Raw genomic sequence first — 27,964 nt, forward strand, 5'->3', positions numbered from 1 at the left:
TTTTTTTAAGATTTTATTTATTTGACAGAGAGATAGCCAGAGAGGGAACACAAGCAGGGGGAGTGGGAGAGGGAGAAGCAGGCTTCCCGCGGAGCAGGAGCCCAATGTGGGACTCGATCCCAGGACCCCGGGACCATGACCTGAGCCGAAGGCAGACGCTTAACGACGGAGCCACCCAGGTGCCCCAGAGTGTGAGATTTCTACCTCTTAATTCTTATTATCCTGTTGTGACATATATGAATTCTCATACATTATCTGAATAAATTTTCCATCCTTGGAAAGGTAGGTTTAGTCTCTGAAGTTGTTTTTGTCTCCAGGAGGCTGCCTGCCCCTCCTCTTAGTTAATTCTGAGTTCCTGGGACCAGCCTGGGGCAGTTCCTTCATTTTTACCCCTCAGCTGGGTAGTGGGGAGGGACTCTCTCGGCCATTAAGAATAGGACTGCTTGGTGACCAGGATAAGTGGGAGAGTCGTGGTTTGGAAAGAAACTGGGGGGAGGTGGCACATCATTTTGCACGAGTGATGGGGAGCTGGTATGACCAGTGGTGAACACTGGGGCAGAAGGCACTTGGGGGTCGTCCTGTATAAGAAAGGGTTTTGCCCTTTGTTAAACAGCATCCCTTCTGAAAGTTCTGAGATTTTGAACTGTTGAGATCTCGAAGCTTTAAAAATCTTGTCCTGGTCTTATGTTCCCTCGTGCTACTCCTTGCTGTTACCTCCCAAAAAGGCAGTTTCTGTTTAGATTACATACCTGCTCTAGGCATTCTGTATCAGCCCCAGGGAGCAGAAGCAAATGAGGAATCACTGCTTTTCTCCAGGAGATCTTGGCTTTTTCATGTCTTAGACTCTCACTCCTTTCCTCCATTCCTATTCTACTTCTCTGGCCCCTTTTATACATCAGAAAACTCTGGAATTAATGGCCTTAGGTAGTGCGTGAGGGTTGATAAATAGGGACAGGTAAATTGTGAGCCGTTCTTACAACCATGTTTGGGGCTTTTGTTTTTGTTATTACGCGTTTCCCTCTCCACTGAAATCCCACACCAGTGTTTGGATTTATAATGTGGCCTCAAGCAATGTGTGGGTTTATTTGTTTGTTTGTTTTAACATCCCTTGAGAGAGAACAAATGATAATGGAGAGAACTGTTTAACAAGGTCCTTGTTTCTCTTGCAGCATATTAGCTGAACTTGTGTGCTTTTATGTGCACTTTTGTACGGTCAGCCTAGTAGACAGTATCCTTACGGGTGTTATTGGTACCTGCAGAGAAATGACATCTTAGTCTCTTGTTTACAAGCCCTTCTCCCATCAGTCCTAGGTTAGACCCTGCCTGGCCCTGCAGACATGTTGGTTTATGAGTGCTGTAGCAGTGGGTATAATGAATCATTTACCCAGTGGACATAAAATACCACATGAAGAACTTTAAATAATTGGCTTGGATTGGCCAGTAGCCAGGAAGTGGCTTTCAGAGAGAGATACCCAAGGCTGAAAGTTTTTTTTTTAAACTCTTTGCTGTAGAGGATGAAAAGGTAGGGTTTGCCTTCTTCAGGTCTACTCCTTCCAAATATTTGTCTCCAAAAAAATCTGTTTTTTCCCACTCCCCTTTCCTGCTCCCCCCACCCCCCGTTAAAACAGAAATGGTGATTATGTCCTGCTCCTTAATACATGTAAAATTTGTACAAAATATCTTCTATGAAAATGATTTGTAAACTGTAGACTTATTACCTGGCAGTTGTCTTGAGATGTAAAATCCCATCCTTTGAGTTGTGGGTTTTTCTTTTTGTTGTCTCCAAAAAAATCTGATCTTTAAAGTTCAAAAAAAAACAAAAACAAAAAAACCAAACACAAAAGGTAGCCACCTTGCTTGTTGTCTCCTTTTAAGATACTCTGATTCACTTCTGCTTGATTTAAATGTTCTGTTTGTTGAGCAGTGGGATTCTTTTTATTTTCGCAAGTTTCACTAGGCTTCTTGAATCTCTTGATTGGTGCTCTTATCCTTATTCTTTCTTCTCTGCCTGGGATTCCAGTCAAACGTATTTTAGATCTTCTTAGTCGGTCCTTCACATCTCATTCTAATATCTGCATTTTCTTTTTTATTCTTTATCTGTTGAATTATAGATTATTTCTCTTGAACCATTTCCCATTTTATTCTCTATACTGTTTTGTCAGTTCTGCTGCCATTAGGTTTTAAATTTTGGCTATTGTAATTTCTAGAAGTTCTGTTTGGTTCCTTTAAAGATCTGCTATGTTAGGGGTGTCTGGGTGGTGCAGTTGGTTAAATGTCTGATTCTTGGCTTCTGCTCAGGTCATGATCTCGGGGTCATGAGATTGAGCCCCATGTTGGGCTTCCCACTCAGCGGGGAGTCTGCTTGAGATTTTTTCTTCCTCTCCCTCTCCTCCTCCCCTACTCCCTGTGCAATTGCTCGCTCTCACTCTCTCAAATAAATCTTAAAAAAAAAAAAAGATCTGTTAAGTGGATTTTTGTTCTTTGCAGTCAGTTTAAAATCTGTTGTCTTCTATAAATGTAGGTTGCTTTTTAATCTGTGTCTGATAATTCTAAGATTTAAAATTTATGGTCTGTTTTTTTTGTTGTTTGTGCTTGTTTTTCACTCCTGCTGTTTTGTTTCTTTGTGTGCCTTGTTATCTTTAACTGATTATTGCCCTTATATAGTTTTTTTCGGGGGTTCCCAGGATGAGTGTGCTCTCCTCTGAGAGGTACTCTGTTGGCTTCCCCCAGGCTTCTGGGGGTATTACCTGCCAAGGACTGTTTTTTTTTTTTTTAAATTTTTTATTGTTAATCACCATATATTACATCATTTGTTTTGGTGTAGTGTTCCATGATTCATTGTTTGTTCATAACACCCAGTGCTCCATGCAGAATGTGCCCTCTTTTAATACCCATCACCAGGCTAACCCATCCCCCTACCCTCCTCCCCCAAGGACTGTTTTTAAACTATATTTAGGATGTGGCTCCCTGGTTCATCAAAATTGTGGATGTGTGCCTGGAGTGGCTAAGCTTCTGAAAGACTTTGTTTTTCCTACTTTTTTGTTTTCCTGACTTGTCCAGTGCCAAAACTGCCTGCTTTTCATTCTCCTGTGGTTGGGGAAGAGATGTAGGGTCAATTCTAGTTCATTGGTTCCTTGAGAATGTCGTCCTTTGGGGTCCCATTTTAATGTAGGGAGGGTCTCCTTTGGGATCCCATGTTTGGCAGGCTCTAATCCTTATCTTTTTGTCACTTTGCCCCTTGAGGCTGAGGATCTGAAGTACAAGTGGATGCCATTGGCTGATGCCTTCTGGGCAAAACTGGCTTTGGTTCTCCTGGGCTTAGATTTTCCTTAAAAAAGGGGCAGTTCCTCTTGTCTTGTCAGTTTTTTAGTTCTTGCAAACTAATTTTTATTTTATTTTATTTTTTATTTAGTTTTATTTATTTGAGGGAGACCTTGCATCTGGGCATGTGGGGCGAGGGACCGAGGAAGAGAGAATCTCGAGCAGACTCTGCCCTGAGCACGGAGCCCAACTTGGGGCTTGATTTCACCACCTCGAGATCATGACCTGAGACAAAATCAAGAGTCAGATGCTTAACTGACTGAGCCCTGAGCCACCTAGATGCCCCTTGTAAACTAGTTTTTAAAAAATGGTTTATCCACCATTTTTCATTATTTTCACTGGAAAGTAGATCTGAATAACTTAATTAGAAACTGCCTAATGGCTAGGTCTAGAACCCAAGAGCCTGCATCTATTGCTGTGCTATTGGAGACGCAGCAAACTCTGCGCCCCTATCCCCACAGCGTATTCTTTGCAGCCTCTGTCTAGACAGAATACTGACTAGGAGGGAGGATGGGATCTAATTTTTTTAAAAGGTTAAGGGGTGCCTGGATGGCTCAGTTGGTTGGGCAGCTGCCTTTGACTCAGGTCCTGATCCCAGGGTCCTGGGATCGAGCCCCGTGTCGGGCCCTCTGCTCAGTGAAGCCTGCTTCTCCCTCTCCCTCTGTTGCTCCCCTGCTTGTGTGTGCTCGTGCGTTCTCTCTCTTTCTCTCTCTGTCAAATAAATAAATAAAACCTTAAAAAAAAAGGTAAAATAGCTTCATAACTATTGTCATTTATTTGATGAATTACTGTATGCTCTGATTATAAATTTTTAGTCTTCTGGAGTTTCATTATATTTTTCAGAATACTTTTTCTTCTTTTTCTTTGTTTTTTCAGTTTGAATATTGTCACCCTCCATAGTTTATATATTCCAGTTTGTAAACATTTCACCAGGTATTGTGATGAGAGCTGGGAATATAATAAGTATAGCAAATTTCTTTGTGCTTAGGTTCATATAGCAAAGGAGATACCATATAAATGCTTATAGTATAGTACATAAGTACTATAATACCACATGTTCAAGCACAGAAGAGGAAATAGCTATTACTGAGAAAATCTGGGGAGACTTTATAGAGATAATGTGTTAGCTATATAGACATTTCCCAGTAGTAACAGGGTATAGAAGGGCATTTCCGATATGGGAAATAAGTGTAAAGACACAGAGATAAAAGCCATGGTGTGCTATAGGGAGTGCACGTAGATTGATAGAATTGGAGGATGAAATATATTTGGGGATGAAAATTAAAACCAGGAAGAGTTCAAGGCCTGGGGGTTGGGGGGGAAGAGACTGATGGATCCAGGGAGCCTGTGTAGTGGGGATGTGGAGTAGGTGAGCAGGGAGGGTGAGGAGGTATGGTTGGGGGGAGTATATGTATGTTGAGGGGTGGGGGGGTAGTTGTGAACTGGGCTCTAACCTTGGGAGTGAGCTGCCGAGGTAGAGTGTGAGTGGGCAGAATGTGCCAAGGACTGTAAGACTGGTGTTGAGGGGATCATCCATATGGATGTATCTGTCATTTGGGGCAGTGGCAAGAAGGTGCATGTTACAGTGTTGACAGAGTTTGGGTTTGGGTAGTGTCTGTCCCAGTTTTAGCACTGAAAGCCCTATGTCTTGAGAAACCCCTAAGTCCTGGGAAAACTGGGATGGTTGGTCACTCTAGTGAGTGCCAGAAGGGCTGGATGAATTTGAGGCAGTTCATGGTAGAGAGCAGTCATCTGTAGGGGGAGGTACTGGCCACAATGGAGGGAGAAGGGAGGAATGAGTTTATGTCCATTTACGATAGAGCTCTGTTCTCAGGAGGCAGCAGAGGTAGGGGAGCATTCAGAAAGAGGTTGAGCCTGTGGGGGCTAGTTACTATAGGACAAGGTAGAAAATATTTTGGAATGCGTTCAACAGAGGGAATATACAAATGAGTGAGGTGGATAGATAGGGGTCAGAGCTTAATCAAATGAGAATGAATGTAGGATCACTGGTAGGTCTCCAGAGGGGTCTGTTTTTTGGGTATCCACTGAGAGTAAGGATGAGAGACGTAAATGAAAAATGAACAAAAGACTCATCGGTAGTTTTCGTATAAAGTTGTTTCAGTTCTGACTCCAGGTGTCTACCAGGCTTTTAGCCTCCTGGTTGGAATAGAATAATGCATATACTCTTTTCTAGTTAACTTTTTCCACTGTGCCTTATTTCCCTAAGGTTCCATATTTTTATACTTAACTCCTTGTCTTTTGTGGTGTATTTATATATTAGGTCTCAGCAATAGATCAAAGTTTTTAAATAAATTTTCTTAATACTGCTGTTTTGGTGTTCAGTATCAATGATTACACAGTATTTTGTTTATTCATTGTTGTTTTATATTTTGCTATATTATTGCCATTTTTCTAGGCCACAGCCTGGAACTGACTCAGCCTATAAATTGGCCACTGAGTCCTGTTTCCCAGTTCAGGACTGAGGTGTGTGTGTGTGTGTGTGTGTGTGTGTGTGTGTGTGTGTGTTTGTACGTATATGAGTCAGAGATAGAAATTGATTGATTGATTGATTGAGATTGGTTAATTAAAAGTGACTCACTACCATCTTCTGTGCCCTTATGTGGCTTCCTAGGTTTCCTGCCTTTTAGGAGCATCAAGCTTTTCTCAGTAAATCTTAATGCTATTAATGCTGCCTGGCTGGGGCGCCTGGGTGGTGCAGTTGGTTAAGCATCCTACTCTTAGTTTTGGCTCGAGTCATGATCTCAGGATGGTGAGATCGAGCCCTACATCAGGTTCCGCACTCAGCGTGGAGTCTGCTTAGATTCTCTCTTCCTTTCCCTCTGCCCCTCACCACTGTGGGCACACGCTCTCTGTCTCTCTCCAATAAATAAATAAATGTTTAAAAAAAAAAATACTGCCTGGCTACCCTGTGCAGTGTGGTTCTGTAAGCTTCAGTTAAGGCCAATGCCCTACCAGTGCCATTGGTGACTTGCAACTCAGTTTATCTATAGTTGTTTGAGTAGACAGTCTGAGGTGGGTTCTGAAAATAGGTTCCTGGGATGGATCACCTTGTTGGCTCTCTTCCACTTTAATGAGTGTGCTTCCTTTCATTCTGCCCATCTCTAACTCATGTAAGCAAGGCTAAGCATCAGGCTTGGGGGACATTGAGGCCCTTACAGACCTTTCACTCTTCCACTGCATGCTAGAAACCAGGCTCTTTCCTCTTGTGGGTGGCTGCTGCTTTCAGATTTAATTGTTAGTAGAGTCAACTTCTCTTTTATAAGGTTTCGCTATGGTTAAATAATACAGTTAATTTATAAGGTACCTTTGTTATCTCTTGGCTCTGTACCTGGCTCATAGAAGATGCTGAAGAACTATTTGTGTGATGGGGTGGGATGGAGTGGAACGTATCTGGCAGATTGTAAGTTTCTGGTCCTCTTATGTCCAGCTCAGGAATTACTGCTGTTTTGATTTATTTAGGAGAGTTTGAAGAATTCTTGTATAAATCACCCAGTTTGGTGGGGTGGGGTGGGGGGGTTGGAGAAAGGTTTTCATGTAGAAGAGAAGAAATGAGCATATGTATAGGGAATTAATCTTTCTCTCTAGTATAAATTTTAGTATATTTAAAATGTGCCTGTGTTATTAAAAAAAAAAAGCAGTAATAAAGTAACCAGACGATTGATTTTTACATTGATCAGCTTGGCAGAATTACTGAGATATCAACATATTAATTAGAATCTCAGGGTATTAAATTATTGTTTGCTTTCTAACTGAATGTTTCGAATGATTATAAATGACAAAGAATTTGTAACATACCATGCTATCCATTTTGGTTAACTAACACAGTGATAATTATTTCCTTTTTTTATTTTATTTTTTTATTTCCTGTTTTCTCTGTTTACTAAAAATTCCTAAAAATGTACTGATTATTAACAATTTATTTTTCATTTTTTCCTATTATGTGGCTCTCTTTTATACAATTAAATGCAGAAAGTATGTTTTAAGAATTGGATTGTGGGGGTGCCTGTTTGGCTCATTTGGAAGAGCATGTGACTCTTGATCTCAGAGTTGTGAGTTTGAGCCTCACATTTGGTGTAGAGATTGCTAAAACATAATAAAGTACAAAAAAAAAAGAATTGGATTATAAATAGAAAACACGTTTTAAACTAACTTTTATTTTAGGTTGATAAGTGTTCTGGTTATTTATTAGTATGTAACAACTACCCCCAAATCTAAAATAACAATTCTAAAACCCAATATCAAAAGTTAAAACCAAAACCAAACTCTAAATCTAAAACAATAACCAGTTCATAATATTTCACAATTTTGAGGGGCAGGGATTTATACTGGGCTCTCCACAGGGCAATTTTTCTGATCCACATGATATCACTTGGGGTTACTTGGTTGGCATCTAGTCTGGTGTAGGTCCAAGGCAGCTTTACTCACATGCTCAGTACTGAGGTGAGGACCTGTAGAAGGCTGGACTCTGCGGGGATCCTCTTCATGTGATCCTGAAAGCAAGGAGGTTAGACTTCTCCTTTGGTGACCCAGGACTTTAAAAGAACAAGGCAGAAGCTGTCAGTCCTCTCAAAGGTCAGGCATGGGACTGGCATGGCATCACTCATGCCATATTGTTAGTCAAACCAGTCTTAGTCCAGCCCAGATCAAAGGGAAGACAGATAGATTTCAGTTCTTCATGCGTAGAGCTTAATGGGAATGTCAGATAATTTGCAGCCATTTTTAAACCCCACAGTAAGATTAATAATAGGTCACAGTGCATTTGAGAAACACAGTGCCCTTTATAGATCACAATACTACCAATATAGAACGAAATGTATTAGTAATAGTGATAGCAGTCCTGGGGCACCTGGGTAGCTCAGTTAGTTAAGCGTCTGCCTTTGGCTCAGGTCATGATCTCAGGGTCCTGGGATCAGGCTCCCTGCTCAGTGGGGAGTCTGCTTCTCCCTCTCCTTTTGCTCCTCCCCCCAGCTCGTACTCTCTCTCTCTCAAATAAATTAAGGGAAAAAAAAAAGGAAATAGTGATAGCAGTATTAAAAACCAGGATGTTTGCCTTCGCTACTTGTTTTAGCTACAAATTTTTTATTTTATTGTAAAAGAAATGATTCTTAATTGTTTCATTGTACACTGGATATTTTAAACAGTCTTTCTATTAATAATTTAATCGTATTAATATTGTTGGAATTGTTAACATGTCTTTTTACCTGCTAGTGCAGGTGTGTTTCATTTTCAGAAAAACTAATACTTTATTTATTTTTAAATATTTTATTTATTTATTTAATTAACAGAGAGAGAGAGAGAGAGAGAGAGAGAGGGAACACAAGCAGGGGGAGTGGGAGAGGGAAAAGCAGGCTTCCCGCTGAGCAGGGAGCCCGATGCGGGGCTTGATCCCAGGACCCCAGGATCATGACCTGAGCCGAAGGCAGTCGCTTAACCAACTGAGCCACCCAGGTGCCCCTGAAGAACTAATACTTTAAATCATTTATTAACATGTATTGATGTCATGCCCCTTTCCACAAAGGAGTTGAGGTGACTTGCAGCAAGACACATAGGACAGATCTGTATCGAAGTAAAACATAAATAACAGTGGATAATGAAGATCAAGAAAAACAGTCAGTAAATGGCATCACCATCTGCCCAGTGGCTAAAACTCCAAACCTAGGAGTCTTTTTCTTCATCCTCTTCATTGACAATCCATCCATCTGTTCTACTCCAAAATATATTCCAAATCTGTCTACTTGTTTTTCCTCCCAGTGCTTCTCTGGTTAGGCCACCATCATCTTTTCCCCAAGTAATTCCCTTTCTTCCACTCTGATCCCACTTACCGTTCCTTCTCTGTTTAGCACAAGAATAGTCTTAAAAAAAATCACAGTGTAAATCAGATCTTGACTTTCCTGTGCTTCACACGTCTGTTTAATACACTGTTCTTAGTATAAAGTCTGTCTCACCCTGGTCTGAGGGCTCTGTCTGCCTCTCAGCACCTCTCATGCCACCCTGCCTGTCACTGCTCTCCATCGGCCTTTTTTCTGTTGCTGCATCCTTTTCCTCCCTGGAAAAAGGACCTGTGAGGACCTTTGCACTAGCTCTTTCCTCTGGTTGAGAAGCGCTTGCCACAGGTTTTACATGGTTGACTTGTTTTCATTCATGTTTCCATTTAAATGTCATTTCTTCAGAGAGACTGATTGACCATGCAACCGAAAGTATAAATCCATCCATCCATAGCGCATCTTTTTATTTTATTTTCATCATAGATGGCTGCCTGATAATTTCTTGTTTATTGTGTATTGTCTGTCTCATTAAAATGTAAGCTTCATGAGAGCAGTTTTGTTTTGTTTTGCTTGTTTGTAGCTGGATCCCATCTTCTGGAAATTGTGCTTGGTACAGAGTTCTTAGTGTTTTTAGAAAGAACTCTACATAAAAAAATCAAATGTTAGAACTGACAGTGGTATTTCCAGGATGTGATAGATTTATTTTAGAAAAGAGGGTTCTTGAGGTGCCTGATTGGCTCAGTCGACTGGTAGAGCATGTGACTGACTCTTGATCTCACATCTGTGAGTTTGAGACCCATATTGGCTGCAGAGATTACTTAAAAATAAAATCTAAAAAAAAAAAAAAAGGATTCTTTCCCGGGACTTACTCTTTAGACTGGTGATATGCATCAAAATCACTAATGAATCTTTAGATTCATTATACACCTGGGCTTCATTCTGAGGTCTAGGACGCACGAGGAATCTGTAATTTTGAAAAGCTCCACTGCAAATCTGATGTACATCCTTGTTTAAGGACCAGGGTCAGAGAGAAAGCTGTGTGGATGCAACTGGAAAACTTCTGGCCAAATATTTAGAAACATGGTTGAATATTTTTGATGTGAAGTTTATAGACAAAATCTCTGGGTAGCCTTTATTTATAAATAATCTTTACTTTAGAGGCCATTGTAATAGACTAGTGATTCCAAAGTGGTGTGCTTAAGATGATCATTTGGGAGTGTAGAAAGGAAATCATTCAATTTATACAGTTTTAATCTCATTCCTTTTACATTTTGGAGTGGGGGTAAGGCATGTTATGAGTACGTAATGTACAGTAATGTATATAATTTTATAAAAATACATGTAGTAGAAGTATGTGCTCCAAATATTTTATTGATCAAAATGTGGGATCCAAAGAGCATAGCAATCACTCTGCCAGTCAGGATAGGTTATGCAGTGGTAACAAATGATCCCTAAATCTCAGTGACTACTAAAAAGGTTTGTTTCTTGTTCATGCTTGGTGTCTCTTGTGGTCCATCTTTGGCCCTGCTCTGTGTCATATTGATGCCGTGACTCAGATTGATTGATCAGCCACTATCTGAAATTTCACCAGTTGCTGTGGCAGAGGGAGGAGAGAATTGGGTAAACCACATGCTTATAAAAGTTTTTGCTTGGGTGTGACACATGTCGCTTAGATTTCACTGGCCAAAGCAAGTCCCATGGCAATGCATGAGTCCAGCAGGTAGGGGATGTACCCTCCTCTCTCATTGAGGGGTGTCTGTCTGGGGTGAATAGCAATGCAGTCTACACAGACAGCCTCTTACTTATTTACTCTGTGAGATGTTTGCCTCACCAGAGCTCTGTTTTAAATCTCCTCTTAGGCGTGCTGGCAGAGTGAAACTGCTCTCCCAGTTCCTGGTGTGATGGAGAATATCAAAAAGAGAAGGTTACACAAAGCCCAAATCCTTAATTGTTAGTAAGACAGCATGTAAAACAGTATAATTATAACAGTATAATTATAAAATATAGAAATGTCCACACAAACTGTTAAAGCCCAGTAATTTTTGCTTGACAGAAAGATATATACCATTATACCATATGCCATTTGAAACATAGAGGTACTGACTATTTGGTGATGGGGTATGGATTATAGATATTGAGCTGTGGGGAATTGTGAATAGTGGTGGAAAGAGAAGAGCTTCAAAGCTCAAATGTCCAGGGCTTTTGCTAATTGAAAGTTAATCAGAGTGAAGGTTGAGCATCTCTGGAATAGTAATGTAAGTTACTCAGGAAATGTGATTCCATTTAGAACAGTTTGCTTATATACCTCTTTTCAGGAAGATGTTGAGAATACTCAAGGTTATTTTAGATATTTGGGTTTTTTTTTTTAAGATTTTATTTATTTATTAGAGAGAGTGAGAACAAGTAGACAGAGCTCGGGCAGAGGGAGAGGGAGAAGCAGGCTGAGCAGAGAGCACGATGCAGGGCTCAATCCCAGGACTCTGGGATCACAACCTGAGCCGAAGGCAGCTGCTTAACCAACTGAGCCACCCAGGGGCCCCTATTTTAGATATTTGAAATAATCAAGTCAGCAGTTTATACTAATTAATAAAGTTTTGTAAAATCATCCTATATTTTTCGGTGAGAATTTTCTTTGACCATTTAAATTTTGGTTATAACTAAATTGATAAATGAAGATTTAGAATGTGTGTGACAAATGGATGAACTTTTTAATTCACCAAGGAAAAACAGTGTTTACTGAAAGGCTGTAACACAAGCAATGACGTGAATTTTAGATAGAGTGCCGTGTGTTTTGGAATGCACCTCATTACTTTGGGTGAATGATTTAGAAACACATTGAATTCCTTAGAATTTTATTCGTTATTTCTAATCTAAGTGAGAGTAGGCAGTTTTTTTCTATTTTTTGGGAGGGTACATTTCTTTCTTTTTTTTTTAATTAAAAATTTTTTTGAAAGATTTTATTTTAAATAGAGTGTGTGTGAGTGTGAGCATGGGGAGGAGCAGAGGGGGAGGGAGAGAAAGGGGAATGAGTCTCAAGCAGACTCCATGCTGAGCGCAGGGCCCAACGTAGAGCTCAATCTCATGACCCCGAGATCATGACCTCAGCCGAAACCAAGAGTCAGACGCTTAACCTATTGTGTCACCCAGGAGCCTCTGGGAGGTACATGTCAGTGAAAGAAAATCCAATTACATTCTTTTTTTAAGTAAGCTCTACACCCAGTGTGGGGCTTGAACTCATGACCCCAAGATCAAGAGTAGCATGTTCTACCGACTGAGCTAGCCAGGTGACCCTTTATTACATTCTTTAGTACTCTAGTTTTTATTCAAAAACTTTTGAATAAAAAAAGGTTAGTCTTGACTCTGTTTCTAAGGCAAAAGACTATTTGAACAGGTAAGTCTTATAACTTATTATGTTGTATGACCATTAAGGTAGTGTGTGCTTCTACTACTTCCCTGATATTTATTAGGTAAGCAGTTAATTGCTTATAAACACCTGTGGTATTGTTAATACAAATATTTGAGCTGAGTTTCGGAAAGGGGGAGATACTGTATTACCCTGGAGAAGTACTAGCATTAATATTGCTGTGGGATTTGTTTAGTTAGAACCCAAAAGAGTCTTAGGAAAAACATCTGTATGTTCAAAGATACCTATTTCTTTGTTTCTGTAATCAGTGATTATAAAAGGGCCCTGGTGGATTAACATACCTGAATTTCAGTTTTGTCAGCTGATTCAGTCAAAACTATTTGGGTAAAAAACAGTATATGCAGTCAGTTATTGCCTTCATTAATGGTGAGGAGAAAAGGCATGTATATTAGAATTTTATTTAAATTCAAGTAAGTGTTCATTAGGCAAACTCAAAATCCATTTTTATCTTATATTTTTTTATATTTCCAGTTGTAAATTCACTTAAAAAATAATGAAAGGTTTCATGAAGATGTTAAGATTTCTTCCCTTTCATCATATCTCCCTGATCAGTTTCTTAATCAGTTGCCTGTTTAAGAATTACAGTTTGTCTCTAAAACTGGTCTAAAATATAGCTACCTTTGCTCAGATTCTCTGTGGTGTGTGTCTGGTTGTGCATTTGAGTTTCAAAGGATTTTCCTTATGGAGTGCAAAGGAAAAGGTAGTCAATTAAACAGAGGCATATATGAAGAAAACAAATGCTGAAGCAGAATAATCTGGTGTTAGCTCTTAGGAAAATACATGCTATTGCTAAGCCTCAATTTAAAACATTGTAGAATGAGTGTAGATTATATATAATTTGTGCTATGACACCCTTTAAAATTTTTACCTATAAGACTTAATCTAGTTGTATTACATTTTTAGTTTCTGTATTTTTATCCTGTTCTTTACCAAAAAAAGAATTGCAGTGAAAATTTTAATTGATGACTTTCTCTTGATGTTACATGTTTGTTGAACTCTTGCAGAGTAGTATTTTGTTTATTTTGTTTATTTGGAGACTGCATGGCCTTGTGAACTTTAGTGTCAGTTTTTAATTGGAATTCAATTTCATTTCTATTTCTATTAGCTGTAAAATTAAGATAATATCTACCTGGTAGGGTTGTTGGTATGATTAAATGAAATAGTATTAACTAGTGTAACTAGTAGATGGTATGCTTAAATCTCAACCTCCACTGGCTTTTTAATAATCTGGTGGACAGGGGAGCCTGGGTGGCTCAGTCGTTAAGTGTCTGCCTTTGGCTCGGGTCATGATCCCAGGGTCCAGGGATCGAGCCCCGCATTGGGCTCCCTACTCAGTGGGAAGCCTGCTTCTCCCTCTCCCACTCCCCCCTGCAGGAAGCCTGCTTCTCCCTCTCCCACTCCCCCTGCTTGTGTTCCCTCTCTCGCTGTCTCTCTGTGTCAAATAAATAAATAAAATCTTAAAAAAAAAAAAATCTGGTGGACACACCTAGACTGCCTTTCTCTCTGCTGTATTTCAACTTCATATAACACCTGTGAGCAAACATTTTAAGCCATTACACAGTGATGAGATAACTGTCCACCAGCCAGTGATTCTGTTTCAATAGTAGTGCCATCATTCTTTTCATAGTACGGTTTGTGCAATTACTTACTATTTTGTAGGCTCTTTCTGCCTGTGCTCTTTAAAAACGGGCCACAGAAGGCCAGTGGATGGGTATGCTTTGGGCCCAGCCTCACTTCAACCAGAGTGTGTTTTTTATTTTTTTTTCTAATTTCTGCAACATAAGATCCTAAGTAAGATTTCCTTTGAAGGAAGTTTTCAAAAATATGCTGGATTTTTACCTTTCAGGGAAATAAAGAGAAAGAAAAGCTAACTAGTATTAGTAGTTAAGCAGCATTAGTCTTAGACTCAACAGATTTGGGTAAATATGGAAATCATTAGGCATGCCTTAGTGGTGATTCTATAGTGTCGCTTTCATACTTAAGCTAGCCAATAGTTTATTTTTTAAAAACCATTTATATATATTTTAAAGATTTTATTTATGTATTTGTCAAAAAGAGAGAGAAAGAGAGAGCACAGTCAGGGGAGCGGCAGGCAGAGAGAGAGGGAGAAGCAGACTCCCCACTGAGCAGGGAGCCTGATGCAGGACTCGATCCCAAGATGCTGGGATCATGACCTGAGCCAGATCATGACCTGAGCCAAAGGCAGATGCTTAACCGACTGAGCCACCCAGGCGTCCCTAGGCAATTTTAATTTTGAAGTAAAAGAACAAAGTAAAAAGAGTATGCAAGAAAGCAGTGAAAAATTAGAAATTCAAATAAAAAACACCATTACAGTAGCATTCATGAAATACGTAAGGAATGAATTTAATAAAATATGTGCAAGTATAAGGAAGAAAATAAAAATGATCTCTAGTCCCTTTATCCAGAGTTATAGTTTTACTTTGGTCTAAACTTTTCCTCCACACATAAGCTTGTGCACAAACACAGACATGGACTCTTTACAGTTTGTTTTAATTTGTCCTCACCTAATTATATTAATTTACTTTTACCTAACAATTTCATGGATATCTTTCTGTACCAGTAATCATAAGTATTCATAATTTTAAGAATTTTACTGACTGTATTATATTTCATATAACACATTTCACTTTTTTTTTTTAAAGATCTTATTTATTTATTCATGAGAGACAGAGGGAGAGAGAGAGAGAGAGAGAAGCAGAGGGAGAAGCAGGCTTCCAAGGAGCAGGGAGCCTGATGCGGGACTCGATCCCAGGACCCTGGGATCATGACCTGAGCCGAAGGCAGATGCTTAACTATGAGTGAGCTACCCAGGCGCCCACATTTCACTTTTTAAAAAAATAAGAAGTATAACACATATCCAGAAAATATATCCAACAAAAACATACACTTTAGTGGATTATTAAGTCTGTCATCCAGGAATAAAGCATTGCTATTACTCTTCAAACTTTTCCTTGTGCTCTTTCTCAACCAATTGTCTTCTCTTTCCTAGAAGAAACCACTGAAGTCTGACTTTATGGTTATCATTTTCTTACCTTTTTTCCTTTGAGTTGACCACCTGACTATTCGTTCCTAAACAGTATAATTTTCCTTATTAAGACAAAACTTTATATAAATGTAACAATGAGGTATGTTTTATCTTGTATCTATTATTTTGCTTAATATGTTTTTTTTTTTTTAAAGATTTTATTTATTTGACAGAGGAGACACAGTGAGAGAGGGAATGCAAGCAGGGGGAGTGGGAGAGGGAGAAGCAGGCTTCCCGCGGAGCAGGTAGCCCGATGCGGGGCTTGATCCTAGGACCCTGGGATCATGACCTGAGCCGAAGGCAGACGCTTAACGACTGAGCCACCCAGGCGCCCCTTTGCTTAATATGTTTTTAAGACTTAATGCATATCATGTGAAGTTGTTTATTTTTGTTGCTATGCCATAGTCTGTACTACAGATACACTGTATTTATTCTGCCTTTGATGCATTTTTGGGTTTTCAGTTTTGGCTGTTATGAATAATGTTGCTTTATGATTATATGAATAATACTTGTTCATGTTTCTTTGTATGCTTCTCTAGGGCAGTGGTCTGAGAACTGGAATATCCCCATCACTGGGGAACTTCTTAGAGATGTAATTTTTGAGACCTGCCCCAGAGATTATGAATCAGAAGCTCTAGGAGTGGGGTGCAGCCATATGTATCTTAACAGACCTTCTAGGTGATTATAATTGTACCTCTTGAAATCCATTGCTCTAGGGTAGGGCTCAGCAAAATTTGGCCCATGGGCCAGATTCTCTCTGCTCTCTGTTTTTGCTTAACCTGTGAGTGAAGATTGATTTTTACATTTTTAAGTAGAAAAAAATTAATAACATTTCTTATCAAAGGAAAATTCTTATAAGAAATGTAAGCTTCAGAGTCCATAAATACAGTGTTATTTTAACACAGCTGTATCCATTTGTTTACAGATGGCTCTTTTCTTGCCATAATGACAAACTCTGTGCTTGTGAAAGAGACCTTATGGCTTGCAAAGCCTAAAATTTTAACTGTTGGGCTTTTTCTCAGAATAGTTTGTTTATCTCTGCTCTAGTGTATATACTTAAGGAGAAAAATTGCCAGGTTATGGGATATGTTTACCTTCAACTTATGAGGTAATGCCAGATTTTCTAAAATGTTTGTATAAATTTGTACTCCTGTCAGTAGGTGATGAGAGTCCCATTGCTCTACACTTTCATCTCTGTTGTTCAACTTAATTTTAGTTCTGGTGAGTGTATAATAGTAACTTCATTATGTTATTTTGCCCCCAAAATTGTAATGTGAAAAATTTCAAACATACAGAAAAGTTGAAAGAATCTTGACAGTAAATATCTGTATGTACTCACTATCTAGATTCTATAATTTGCATTTTACTATCCTTATCACTTACTTTTCATTCCTGTATCTATCCGTTTCAGAGTAAGTCTCTTTCAGAGTTACAGAAATCGGTACAGTTCCCACCAGATAACTACAGCCTGCATGTCCTTAACTAGAGTTCAGTGCTTGTTTGTTTGTTTGAATATAACCTCAAACTTTTATTGTCTTCATAATATAACAAAGAATGAAGCTTAGAACTGGATCACTTGGCCCTTTCTCTTCTTATCTCCTCCCAGTTCAGAATGCTTGCATCTTTTAATGGCATTCTCTTAGATATGCGGTTAGGCTCAACACATTCAAGCCTCAGCACAATCTTTGTAGTTTTTTCCCGGAGAGTCAGCTTAGTCTGCCCACCCTAGCCACCCTGCTTCCTATAATAACCCTGCTTTCCCTGGGCATAAAAAGAATCTTTGCTATGTAACTTTTTGGGGTTGGTGCTTACCACACTTCTTGCAGAAGGTCCAGCTGGTTTTAGGAATGTTCACTATGTTTGCAAGAGTGTTATCGCCAAGAAAGCAAGCTAGAGTTCAATGTTTGTTAACAGTTCTCTTTTTATTTAAGGTAATGCTTACATACAATGAAATGCACAACTCTTAAGTATACCATTCATGAGTTCTGACAAATGCATAAATGTGTGCAACTCAAACTTACCAAGATACAGAACCTTACTATCAACCCTGAGAGTTTCCTCATGCTCCAGAAAATCCCTGTTCCTGCTCTCCAAAAGGCAACCACTATTCAAATCTTTTTCTACCACATGAAGTTTTGGCCTGTTCTAGAACTTTATATAAATGGGACCAAATAAGTCTTTTTTGTGGTCATGTATTTTCATTTTTCTTGGAGTAAATACCTAGGAGTGGGATTTTTGAGTTACAGGGGCAGATATCCTTAGTTTGATAAGAAAGTGCTGGAAATTTTCCCAAAGTGGCTGGACCATTTGTATTTCTACCAACAATATATGAGAGTTCCAATTCTTCCACACCTTCACCAACATTTTTTCCCCTATTTCTTATATGTTAGCATTCTAATGGTTGTGTAGTGTTACGTTACAGAGTTTTCCCACTATAGTTTTAGGTTGCACTTACCTGATGACTAAGGAGGTTGAGCATCTTTTCATATATTTATTCACCTTTAAAATTTTCTTATTTGTAAAGTGACTGTTCATGTTTTTTGCTTATTTTTCTATTGGGTTATCTTTTTTTCTAATATATTATTGTGATTTTTTTTTAAAGTAAGCTCCACACCTAGCATGGAGCTCAACGTGGGACTTGAACTCATGACCCTGAGCTCAAGACCTGAGCTGAGATCAAGAGTTGGACACAGCCGACTGAGCCACCCAGGGGCACCTCTAAAAATTTTTCTTCTGTCTTGGCTATTTTTGGTCCTTTCCATGTCCATATACATTTTTGAATTAACTTGTAAATGTCTGCACACACAGAGATGCAGAAGTTATTCTGATTTTGAGAGTGTATTGAATCTATAGGTCAATTTGAGGAGAATTGGTACCTTGGCAGTATTTGGTCTTTTGGCACATGTTTGTGGCATATCTCTCTGTTACTTTAGTTTTCTACAGTTTCCCTCAGTAAGGTTTTATAGTTTCTTTGTGGAGGCCTTGCACATCTTTTGTTAGATTTATTTTTAGGTACTTGATAGTTTTAATCTTGTTGTGAATGGGAGCCTTAAAAAAAATTCCATTATTGAACTTGACTGCTGACATTGAGAAATACCAAATGGTTTTTCTGAATTTGACCTTGTATCTAGAAATCTTATTTAATTAGGTCAATAGGTCTAATTATTTGTGGATTTTTCTGGAGTTTCTAAGGATACTAATCATATAATCTGTGAATAATGACAATTTTATTTTTCAGTTCTTACCTTTTTTTTTTGGTCTTACCTATCTGGTTCTCATTCATGGGGTCTTATTTCCTTGTGTGCTTTGCTATTTTTGTGTGCTGGAGATTGTATTTGGGCAGTTATTTGGAGTACTATATTGAGATGTAGGAGGATTATAACCCTTTCTCCCGAAAGGTTTTCATTTGTTCCTTTCATGGCCTGTAGGAAGTGCCAGTTCAGGATAATTTTAATGTAAATCCAAAATCTGAGGTCCCTCGTCCACTAGATAATTAGATACTGAGCTGCAGATCCATATGAAGGCTGATAAACTTCTGGTTGACACCCACCTAAGTCCTTCAGTGTCCTAGAGAGTAGGGCATAGTTACCACTTTTGGCAGGGTCTCCATGAAGCTACTTTCCCAGAATTAGTAAATATAAAAGTAGGCTTTCAGTGACAGGGATGTCCTGTAAGTCTTAGAGTTCCTAAGTAACCCTTGAGAACTTTGATGCAGATGGATTGGTCTAAATCACCTAGTCCACAGTTACTGCAACATAAGGTGTTTCTTGATGATTCTACTGAGTTTTTAATTTCTGTTCTTGAATTTTTTGTCTGTTTCTGGAATCTCTCTCTCTTTCACAAATTACTTTTTATAGTTTCCCATTCATACAACTATCATCACATTTTTTTTTAAAGATCTTATTTGAGAGAGAGAGAACGAGCAGGGGGAAGGGGCAGAGGGGGAGAGAGAGAGAGAGAGAGAGAGTGAGAGAGAGAAAAGCAGACTCCCCGCTGAGCAGGGAGCCTGATTGTGGGGCTTGATCCCAAGACCCCAAATTATGACCCGAGCAGAAGGCAGTCGCTCAACCAACTGAGCTTCCCAGGAGCCCCAGCTATCATCACATTTGTCTTTTATTTCTCTACACATATTAATGTAGTTATTGTCTATATACTTAGAGTCGTATTCTCGTTGTTACTTATGAAGTGATGTTTTATTGTGAGCCTTGTTATAAAATACAGTATGTTTGACATTGTATTTGAAGATGAGTTTGCAGGAATCCTTTGAGGCATACTGCAGTGTGCTTTTCTTCATAGAGGATTTGAGTTTGCTTCTGCCAAGTGTCTGGGATATTTGATTCAGGGACCACCTTAAAACAAGTTCAAGGCTTGGGATTTCACTGATGGCATTTGAGCAGGAGGATCTCTTGTTAGATACTCCACTTTCATTTGAGTCTGAGTTTATATATTAATCTGTGCTTTAAAGAAGATGCTTTTATTTATTTACTTATTAAAAGGTTTTATTTGAGAGAAAGATTGAGAGCGAGCACGAGCAGGGGGAGGGGCAACGGGAGAGGGAGAAGCAGGCTCTCTATTGATCAGAGAGCTCGTTGTGGGGCTCCATCCCAGGACCCTGGGATCATGACCTGAGCCGAAGGCAGATGCTTAACCGACTGAGCCACCCAGGTTCCCCTAAAGAAGATGCTTTAAAATTTTTTTTCATTGTTATTTCTTTGATTTTTGTGAGACGGTGATCTGAATAATACCTTGCTTTACTGAAACATAAAGTTCTACTGAAGTTTATTTACCCATGTACCTGTTTTTGGACATTGGTTTTTTTTTTTCCTTATTGTAAATAACATTGTGATGAAAAGAAATTGTTCCTGTATGTGTATTTCTCCCGTTATTTACTTCAGGCTAATGCTGGAATTGAAATTGTTAGGGTCTGCTGGTTTTAAGGTTTTTTGATATGTATTGTCAAATTGCCCTGCATACACTGTGTTCTCTAAGTGTTTGAAATTTTTGCATTTTAATAGGTATAAACTAATACTGCATTATTACTTTAATTTACTCCCCTCCCCATTCTTCACCCCCCCTTTTCTTTTTCTAGAGAGAGTGTATGCTTGCGAGGGGCAGGGGCAGCGGGAGAGGGAGAGAGGGAGAGAGAGAATCTTAAGCAGGCTCCATGCTCAGCACAGAACCTGATGTGGGGCTCAATCTCAGGACCCTGAGATCATGATCTGAGCCAGAATCAATGATGGGACGCTTAACTGACTGAGCCACCCAGGTTTCCCATCTTCCCCTTTCTAAATAGGAATGTTTACCGTGGTTATTCTGCCCGTTTCTAGCACTTTTTATTCAGTATGTGTGGGGAGGGTGTTGTGTGTGTGTGTAAGTGGAGAGCATAGATACTTGGTCTTTAACAAGAGAAGCTTTATCCTCTACTAATATAGGGACTACCAAGTATCACCCATGTATGTTGAACTCTGAGATTAATGCCATTACTGTATAGAACTTTTTAGATTGTTTCACTTGTGATAGGAGTGAATGTATTTTGTAGCATAAGTTGAGTGATCTGTAAATTGGTGACTAGAAGAATGGATTGCAGTAATCATTGATACTGTTCACTGATAAATTTGGGTTCTCTTCTTTCTGGGCAAGTAGTAGAATTATACTTCCCTGCTCCTCTGAAGATAGCATGCTTATGTGATATGCTTTTGTCAATGAAGTGTGGGTGGAATTGACCTGCATAACTCTTAGGAAGAACCAGTTTGCCATTCATTTTCCTTCTGCCTATCATGCAGGAGATTGGAATCTCCCTAAGCCATCTGGTTGTTTAGTGGGAACCACTGGTAGTGAAGCATTACTGCTCCCCGCCACCCCTCATGAACATGCAGAAAAGCAGGAAATACCATTTTTTGTTAAGCCACTAAGATTTTTAAGTTCTTTGTTACTGAACCATAACCTAGCCATTCCTAACCAACATAGATTACTGTAAAAGTGATCAGGAAAGCTATAAAGGCTGATCATCTTGACAATTATAAAAGAGTGGAATTTTAATTTACTTTTATTGTTGTCACTTATGTGATTATCGTCTGTGTTTTGCTTTTAGGTTACTAGTACTTATGTCCTCCTACTACCTAGGGGTTTATTGAGAGTAACCTGGATGTTAAATGATATAAATATTCCTCTCAGTGTTTGGTTTATATTTTATCTTCATTTACAGATCTTTTATTTTTCTCTGTAGAATTTTGAAATTTTTAGTCAGGTCAGTCTTTTTATTTTCAAAGACATAATCAGTCTGAGGTAGTAGATCTACAGTTGTTCCTAGAAAAGCTGGTGTTTTAAATTTGAAGTTGTTTTGTTTGGCTAGAAAATTGAGAAATAGTTAAACCACTTTTAACTGCAAATACATATTTTAATAAGTTAGCATAACCCTTGAATTGGGATTATGCTCCCAATCAGACTGTTATGCTCCCATAGACTATTTTTAATCTATGTTTAAACCTGAGTTTTTATTGTAATTTCTTTCCTATTGTAATACTTTTTATTTTTTTTGTTTATTGTTCTTTTGGTATATGCCCTCAGAAATTGGCGGAGTATAAATTTGAAAGTATATTGAATTTAAATTTTCTTTCATATTTTGGCTTTCTTTCTTTCTTTCTTTTTTTTAAAGATTTCATTTATTTATTTGACACAGACACAGTGAGAGAGGGAACACAAGTGGGGGAGTGGGAGAGGGAGAAGCAGGCTGGGAGCCCAATGTGGGCCTCGATCCCAGGACCTGGGCTCATGACCTGAGCCGAAGGCAGACACTTAAGGACTGAGCCACCCAGGCACCCCTAAGAACTTTAATTTTTTAAACAGTATAAAATATATTTCCTTTTAGATAAGTGATGAAGAGAAGAGTGTCCGAGAACCAGAGATTCTTGCTTCATCACCCAGTTTGAGTGGGTCTAAGATGGAATTGGAGTTGGAGTCAGTTTATAAGGTATGTAAACTTTTTAAAATACACCCTAAGTTTTGTTAAATATATCCCATTGAGCTTTATATACATATTTAATTAACCCAGTCATATAGCCTCTGGTCACTACAGCTTCTACCTCTCCTGTGCAGAATTCATCTTCACCCCACTGAGGGTGTGCCAACATTCTGCGCTGGGCTGTCTGTCCTACAGAGCCTACACACCCTTCTAACCTTGTTTGGACTCTGACCCCGCCAAAGCAGGCCATTCTCTTAAAGGAATACTCTCCTTGCAATACTTAGGCCTCTCCACTCCATGCTGAGCTGCCCCTGCAGGGATACTCTCTTCACCTTGTTCTGGATCACTGCTTTGCGTGATAGCTTTTGCATCACTCTTGGGCTCTGATGCCATGCTTGGACTGTTTTCCCCACCTAGACTCTTTATTATTCCATTTGGGCTCTGGCACTTTCTGCCTATTTGCTCTCCGCTGGCAAAACCTTCTTTAACCTACTCAGGTTCTGGCATCTTAAAGTGGGCCGTCTCTGCTGCCCTCTTTTCCTCAGCATAGATATCTGCTCTGCTTGAACCCATTGAACAGCTTTGGGACTGAATAATTCCAGAAGGGGAAGGGGTGGAGCTGAAATTAATTTTAAAATTTGATAGCTGCAACACTACAATTGTCTTTGAAAAGGATGTACTGGTTATTGTCGGTGAGTGCCAGTAGTTTAAAATCCTGCTTCCACTATTTTGACTTCCCTGTTTCTACCATTTAGGCCATCATTCAGTCAGCTTTCCAAACTTAGAGTATGGGAATCAATATTTATTCTTCCCACGCCACACATTTCCCATTACTCTGTCTTCACATCATTTTTTGCTTCTGCTTGGACATTTTTATTTCTACTGTGACCACCTTAATAAGCTAGAATCATGGAATAGTAGAGCTAAAGAACCCCTAAGGGTCATTTATACCATCTCTCTCCCCTTCCCTGCTTAAATTTAGAAGCATTCATTAAATATATAGAAATCATAAGTCTGGTCAGTCACAGAGTTTGAACTAGAACTCATGTTTCCAAACTATCCCTGTCTCTTGCCTGGATCATAGAAATCAACCCTCTAACCTCCTCCCCTAATATGTTCTGTGTAACTGTTGTTTGGTGCCGTGTCATACACATACCACCCTGCAGAGCTGTTTGACTTTCCACGTGTGTCTGTCTTGTTTTCTCAACTAAGTGATGAACTTTAGGACTGTGTTGTAGTCATAGAAATGTGTTTAAAAAAACATGATCTGTTTATTGGGTGGTATTACTGGTTATGTAGAAGAATCTTAGGCATATATTTGTTTTTTTTTTTTTTTAAGATTTATTTATTTGAGGGGTGCCTGGGTAGCTCAGTCATTAAGCGTCTGCCTTCAGCTCAGGTCATGATCCCAGGGTCCTGGAATCCAGCCCTGCATCAGGTTGTCTGCTCAGCGGGAAGCCTGCCTCTCCCTCTCCCACTCCCCTTGCTTGTGTTCCCTCTTTCGCTGTCTCTCTCTCTGTCAAATAATCAAATAAAATCTTTAAAAATAAATAAATAAAGTTTACTTATTTAAAAAAAATTTATTTATTTGAGAGAGAGCATGCATAAGTGGGGGGAGGGGGCAGAGGGAGAGAATCTTCAAGTGTACTCCCCACTGAGCGCAGACCCCGACTCAGCTTGATCCCATGACCCATGACATCATGACCTGAGCCAAAACCAAGAGCTGGACACTTAACCAGCTGAGCCACCCAGGCACCTCTTAGGCATATAGATTTAACTCCTCTCTAAAACTTGGGTGACTAGGCAATTTGGGGATCATTTCTATCACCTAATTTTTACCACATTTTAAAAAAGAAAAAGAGTGAGGTTGATTTTCAGTTTACTCGTACCATATTCTCTTATAAAATTTTAGGATAGTTCTCAGGATTTTAAAAAATGCAAGTGGAGTATTATGTTTTTTAAATGATATTTACTGGTTAGTACTTCAGTAGCAGAACTGAATAGTTATTTCATTTCTTGGTGTTGAGATTAGCTTTTCCAATGTATTTTTCTAGTGAAAGAATGGAAACAGGTGAAGAAATTTAGAATTATTAGTAATTTTCACCACTGAACATATTGTATACCCATAATTGATGCAGAATAAAATTGTGGAATATATCATATGAGGGGAATGCAACGTGCTTAGAGGGCTTGAGTTGAGAGTTTAAAATACTGAAGATTATAATTTGTAAATGTGTGAGTTAATAAAAATAGCGTATTCTAACTTGGCTTATTATTATTTTTCAAAGCATCTACTCTGAAATGAGCACATTTTTTGGACTGTCATTTCGTCCTAATGTTTGTTATTTAGTTTTAAGGATTATAAATTGTTTTTTGTTTGTTTTTGATCTGGGACAAATTAATTTCTTGTTTAGACTTAGTACGTATGATGATTTAGGAGGATTTCATGACAGGTACTGACTTATTTTCCCTGTTTCACTATGAATTCAGATCCCTTTTGCTGATGCTCTGGATTTGTTCCGAGGAAGGAAAGTCTATTTGGAAGGTGGCTTCGCTTATGTACCGCTTAAAGACATTGTGGCAATTGTCCTGAATGAATTCAGAGCGAAACTGTCCAAGGCTTTAGCAGTAAGTATTTCACTTTATTTCTGTATTTACTTTATTTCCGCGTAGTCACATTTTCAATCATATACTCTTGGTAGTTTTGTTCTATACTTCTTAAGAAATACTTTAGTGTTTATAACGATATTTGAATTGCTTATGATGTTGAACTGGTAATTCTAGAACCACCAGGTTTTTATTTGTTACTGCCCATGGTTAGTTTTCTTATTTATCTTTCTTATAGTAATACTAATAGTGAGCTGATTAATTTTGTGAGAGGCTTCTGTGGGTCATGTCTTCAAGGTTGTGCCTTTTTTCCTTGGAGGTGGATTTCATATAAATCTCTTCACAATTACTGTTGCCTATGGTGTATATGACCCCTAGGTTTCTGTTCTAAATTGGTATTTTGTATCAGTAGAGGGCGATGTAGAAGAAAGCCTTTATTTTAAGTAGTAAAAATGGTGATATGCTAGTGCTATAATAAACAACCTACTGCTAAGTGAAAGTGGTGGTAGCTGTTTGAATAAATAACATGAACAGGGATGCCTGGGTGGCTCGGTTGGTTAAGTGTCTGCCTTCAGCTCAGGTCACGATCCCAGGGTCCTGGGATTGAGTCCCACATCGGGCTCCTTGCTCAGTGGGGAGTCTACTTCTCCCACTTCCTGGCTCTTCCCATGCTTGTGTGTGTGCTCGCTCGCTCTCTGTCAAATAAATAAAGTCTTTTAAAAAACAAAAACATGATCAGTGCTTTTCACTGGATTTGTTGGAAGTGTTACACTTTAGTGACATCTTAAAAATACATGTTTTGGTAGGGGACTTGAACACCCCACTTAACATCAATGAGTTGGTCATCCAGACAGAAAATCAACAACGAAACGGTGGCTTTGATTGACACATTGAACCAGATGGATCTAACAGGTATATTCAGAACATTCCATCCCTAAACAGCAGAATACACAGTCTTTTCAAGTGCACATGGGACATTCTTCAGAATAGGTCACATTTTAGGCCACAAAACAGGTTTCAACAGATTCCAAAAGATTGAAATCATATCATGCACTTTTGGCGACCACAACAGTATGAAACTAGAAATTCGTCACAAGAAAACTTTGGAAAGAACACAAATACATGGGGTTTAAATAACATGCTGCTAAATAATGAATGAGCCAACCAAGAAGTCAAAGAGGAAATCAAAAGATACATGGAAACAAATGAAAATACAATGCCAAGATTTTGGAGATGCAGCAAAAGCAGTTCTAAGAGGGAGGATAATAGCAATATAGGCCTACCTTAAGAAGCAAGGAGAATCACAAATAAACGACCTAAGCTTACACCTAAAGGAACTGGAAAAAGAAGAACAAACAAAGCTCAAAGCCAATAAAAAGAAGGAAATAAAGATTAGAGTAGAAATAACTAGAGACTAAAGAAACAATAGACTTGATCAATGAAATCAGGAGTTGGTTCTTTGGAAAGATCAACAAAATTGATAAACCTTTAGCCAGACTCATCAAAAAAAAAAAAAAAAGAGGACTCAAAATTGGAAATGAAAGAGGAGAAATAATAGCTGATACCACAAAATATAAAGGATTATAAAAGAATATTATGAAAAATTATATGCCAGCAAATTGGACAACCAAAAAGAAATGGATAAATTCCTAGAAATATTTAAACTTACAAAACTGAATCAGGAAGAAAAAGAAAATTTGAGCAGACTGATTACTAGCAATGAAATTGAATTGGTAATCAAAAAACTTCCAAAAACAAAAGTCCAGGAGATGATGGCTTCAAGGCAAATTCTACCAAATATTTAAAGAAGAGTTAATGCATATTTTTCTCAAACTCTTCCAAAAAATAGAGGGGGAGGGAAAGCTTCCACATTCATTCTCTGAGGTCAGCATTACCCCAATACCAAAAGATACTATTGAAAAGAATTATAGGCCAGTGTCTGATGAACATAGATGTAAAACTCTTCAACAAAATATTAGCCAACTAAATCCAACAATTAAAAAAATCATTCACCATGATCAAGTGGGATTTCTTCCAGGCATGCAAGGGTTGTTCAATATTCACAAATTGATCAGTATGATAAATCTCATCAACAAGAAGGTAAAAGCCTTATGATCGTTTCAATAGATGTAGAAAAAGCATTTGACAAAGAACAATGTTCATGATAAAAACTCTCAACAAAATAGGTTTAGAGGGAACATACCTCAACATAATAAAGGCCATATATGAAAACCCCACAGTACATCATACTCTGTGGTGAAAAACTGAGAGGTTTTTCCCTAAGATCAGGAATGAGACAAGGATGACCACTCTCCTGCCTTTGTTTACTGGAAGTCCTAGCCACATAGTCCTACAAGAGAAAAGAGATAAAAGAGATCCAAATTGGTAAGGAAGAAATCACTTTCACTATCTTCAGATGACATGATACTGTATATAGAAAATCTGAAAGACCGCTAAAAATGACTAGAACTGACAAATGAATTCAGTAAGGTCACAGATTACACAATTAATATATAGAAATCTTGCATTTCTTTTCTTAAAAAAATACTTTATTTGCTTCAGAGAGAGAGAGAGAGAGAGAGAGAGCAAGCATGAGTGGGGGGAGGGAGGGAGGAAGAAGCAGACTCCCCACTGAGCAAGGAGCCTGATGCAGGGCTTGATCCTAGGATGCTGGGATCATGACCTGAGCTGAAGGCAGACGCTTAACTGACTGAGCCACCCAGGCACTCCAAAATCTTGCATTTCTATACACTAACAATGAAGTAGCAGAAAGAGAAATTAAGAAAACAGTTCTAATTACACCGAAATGCTGATATAGC

At 38.7% G+C, this 27,964-nt stretch overlaps 1 protein-coding gene across 2 annotated transcripts in view; it reads left to right on the top strand.

Annotated features, from left to right (window-relative positions):
• The window catches only part of PRIM2 (DNA primase subunit 2), a 319,663-nt gene that overhangs the window by 57,289 nt on the left and 234,410 nt on the right, over positions 1-27,964 (top strand). For both annotated transcript variants that reach the window (XM_025890617.2, XM_025890615.2), the window contains exons 6-7: positions 22,446-22,547; positions 25,029-25,166. In XM_025890617.2, the coding sequence (XP_025746402.1) occupies positions 22,446-22,547; positions 25,029-25,166 (240 nt within the window). The remainder of the gene's footprint in view (positions 1-22,445; positions 22,548-25,028; positions 25,167-27,964) is intronic.

The sequence above is a fragment of the Callorhinus ursinus genome, unplaced genomic scaffold, assembly GCF_003265705.2.
Source record: "Callorhinus ursinus isolate GAN/ISIS: 27379988/994484 unplaced genomic scaffold, GSC_fseal_2.0 scaffold22, whole genome shotgun sequence".
Lineage (NCBI taxonomy): Eukaryota > Metazoa > Chordata > Mammalia > Carnivora > Otariidae > Callorhinus > Callorhinus ursinus.